At 41.0% G+C, this 2,046-nt stretch overlaps 1 protein-coding gene across 1 annotated transcript; it reads left to right on the top strand.

Annotated features, from left to right (window-relative positions):
* Positions 1-449: 449 nt before the first annotated feature.
* LOC148699576 (uncharacterized) lies at positions 450-1,053 on the top strand. Its single transcript, XM_088713658.2, has one exon. It carries the CDS (start codon positions 577-579, stop codon positions 778-780), a length of 204 nt encoding a protein of 67 aa, XP_088569784.1. The 5' UTR covers positions 450-576; the 3' UTR covers positions 781-1,053.
* The last annotated feature ends 993 nt before the right edge of the window (positions 1,054-2,046 follow it).

Genomic DNA, 2,046 nt, shown 5'->3' with positions numbered 1-2,046 from the left:
TTCTATTGATGGTTAGAAGTCAGTAGAATTCGAACGATAAATCTTTAAAAGCCACATTTCCTACAAAAATGAGCCCATAGGAAGAGCAACCATAATCAACGGAATTCACAATAGTTTTTTCCTCCACAAGAGTTGAGCATCAAAGGTTACGTAAATAGGATTATGGCTGACATTAGGAACCAACGTAGTTTTGGGTTTGCACATTCTTCCCCATTTCTATCTAAAAGGCTAAAGAAGATGGAAGCAACGCGGTAAATGGGACTATTAACGAATGGTCGGTGAGTTGACCGGTCAGAGTCAAAAAAAGTGGAATACCGTGTTTCATTGGACACCTTCATGGTTTTACGAGTGTTCCCATTACAACCCTTAGTTCACTAAATCTTCACCCTTCCTTTGGATCCCAATGGTCTGAAATATCTCAGCTCTCGTTCCCCTGTATTTTTCCATGGGGGAGGGAGATCTCCTCCTATAAATTCTGAGGTTGCTCCTTTCCTCTTACAACCAGCAAATAGAAGTTCTCATAGAGGAGCTGTTGTTACATAGGAAAGGAGGGAGAGAGCAGCAAGGAAGTGAGGGATGGGAGGAGAGAAGAAATCTTTGCTTGGTTTTCTTGGCTTCAAGAAGCACCACCATGAGAGACAAGATGTTGAAGAGGGACCAAGGCATCCAAGAAAGGTTCGGCCGAGCGATGAGGACCGGGGCCACTGGTATGGTGAACCAGATATAGACAGGAAAGCCAAAGAGTTCATTGACAAAGTTCATCGCAACATGGGCACATAATGCTTCATTTTCTGGGTCTCTCTTCTTGTCATCATGGTTCCACCAATAGCTTGTTTTCATTATATAAGCTCAAGTCCATTTGCTATACTTCTAATATGTTTTCTCGCTCTTATGACTAGGTTTTAGAACCATGTATGTCTAGGTGTTTCTCTGCAGTCTGAAAGGCTGTAGGTAGGATGCTTATGTTTGTTGGGCTTGTGGTTTTTGCTCTCTATGTAACCCAAAAAAGTATTTGTGTGCTATAATGCTTATGTAGTATTCCTCTGTCACTAATGAAATGATGCAACTTTTAGCATTAACAGCAAATGTGATAAACAGAAGAAAAGAAGCAAAGAGTGGTCATGAGAACAGAATGCATCTGATAAGCCACATTATGGCATGAGCAAATAAGGGCACAGCTGATATTTTAGCAAAAAAAAAATAAGGGCACAGCTGATAATTGAATATGTCTTATAAGGAATTATAGACCTCAGCTCCAAGCTTAAGGAATGTTAATTTTCTCTCTTTTTCTTGCAATTTCTTTGTGCTCTTGCCACTTTACGGCTTTTATTTCTAATTTCTCGCAAATAATAAAAAGAAAAGGATCGTGGTTGCTTAATATAACAAGCCAATGGTACAAAGCAGAGCTTAGATCGATCCCACCGCAACTTCAACCAACAGTCATATGATCAAATAAATAGACAGTTACGATCTGCCGAACTTTTTTTTTTTGTTTGTTTGCTAGAATTCTTAACTGAGGACCATATCTACGAACCACCAGCACCAACAATTTCTATCAACTTTTGGATTTCAGGGATCTCATTAGGTCTATTCACTATGATGCTTCCTGGCAAATGCATGCATGGCTATCACCTAACTTAAAGGTTGATTCCCCTTGATAGGGCAAAAGACAGCACAAAGGAAGGATCGAGGAAGTATAATCTAATAAGGGAAATAAGACTTGCTCGATCATCTTTTCCATTCTCCTATGTGAATATTTGCTTTGCATCAGTTCTTGGATCCTCTGATGATTTCTTTATCATGCAGGTCTATGACCCCTATTATATCCTATACCCAGTGTACCACATCAGCTGTGGGCCGGGCCAATAGTTGCTCGCCACATCACTTTTTCAAAATAAACAAAAGAAGAAATCTGCTGCCAAATTGGCCGATCAGGATTGCCAACCTTGTGGACTTGAGATTCAGGGGGTGGTGGGATAGGGTCGTAAGGTGAGGTGGGGGAGGGTGTCATTGTACACATGGTGGATGGTGGGTTGGCCGCGGTGG

The sequence above is a fragment of the Phoenix dactylifera genome, chromosome 17 (assembly GCF_051530095.1).
Source record: "Phoenix dactylifera cultivar Ajwa chromosome 17, Ajwa_hap1_PhDact_Kaust_v1.1, whole genome shotgun sequence".
In the NCBI taxonomy this organism is placed as follows: Eukaryota; Viridiplantae; Streptophyta; class Magnoliopsida; order Arecales; family Arecaceae; genus Phoenix; species Phoenix dactylifera.
Note: the sequence above shows the minus strand (reverse complement) of the source record. Positions and strands in the feature narration are given on the sequence as shown.

Excerpts from the sequence above, each read along its gene's own strand:
- LOC148699576 (XM_088713658.2), top strand. The coding sequence starts at position 577 with ATGGGAGGAGAGAAGAAATCTTTGCTTGGTTTTCTTGGCTTCAAGAAG.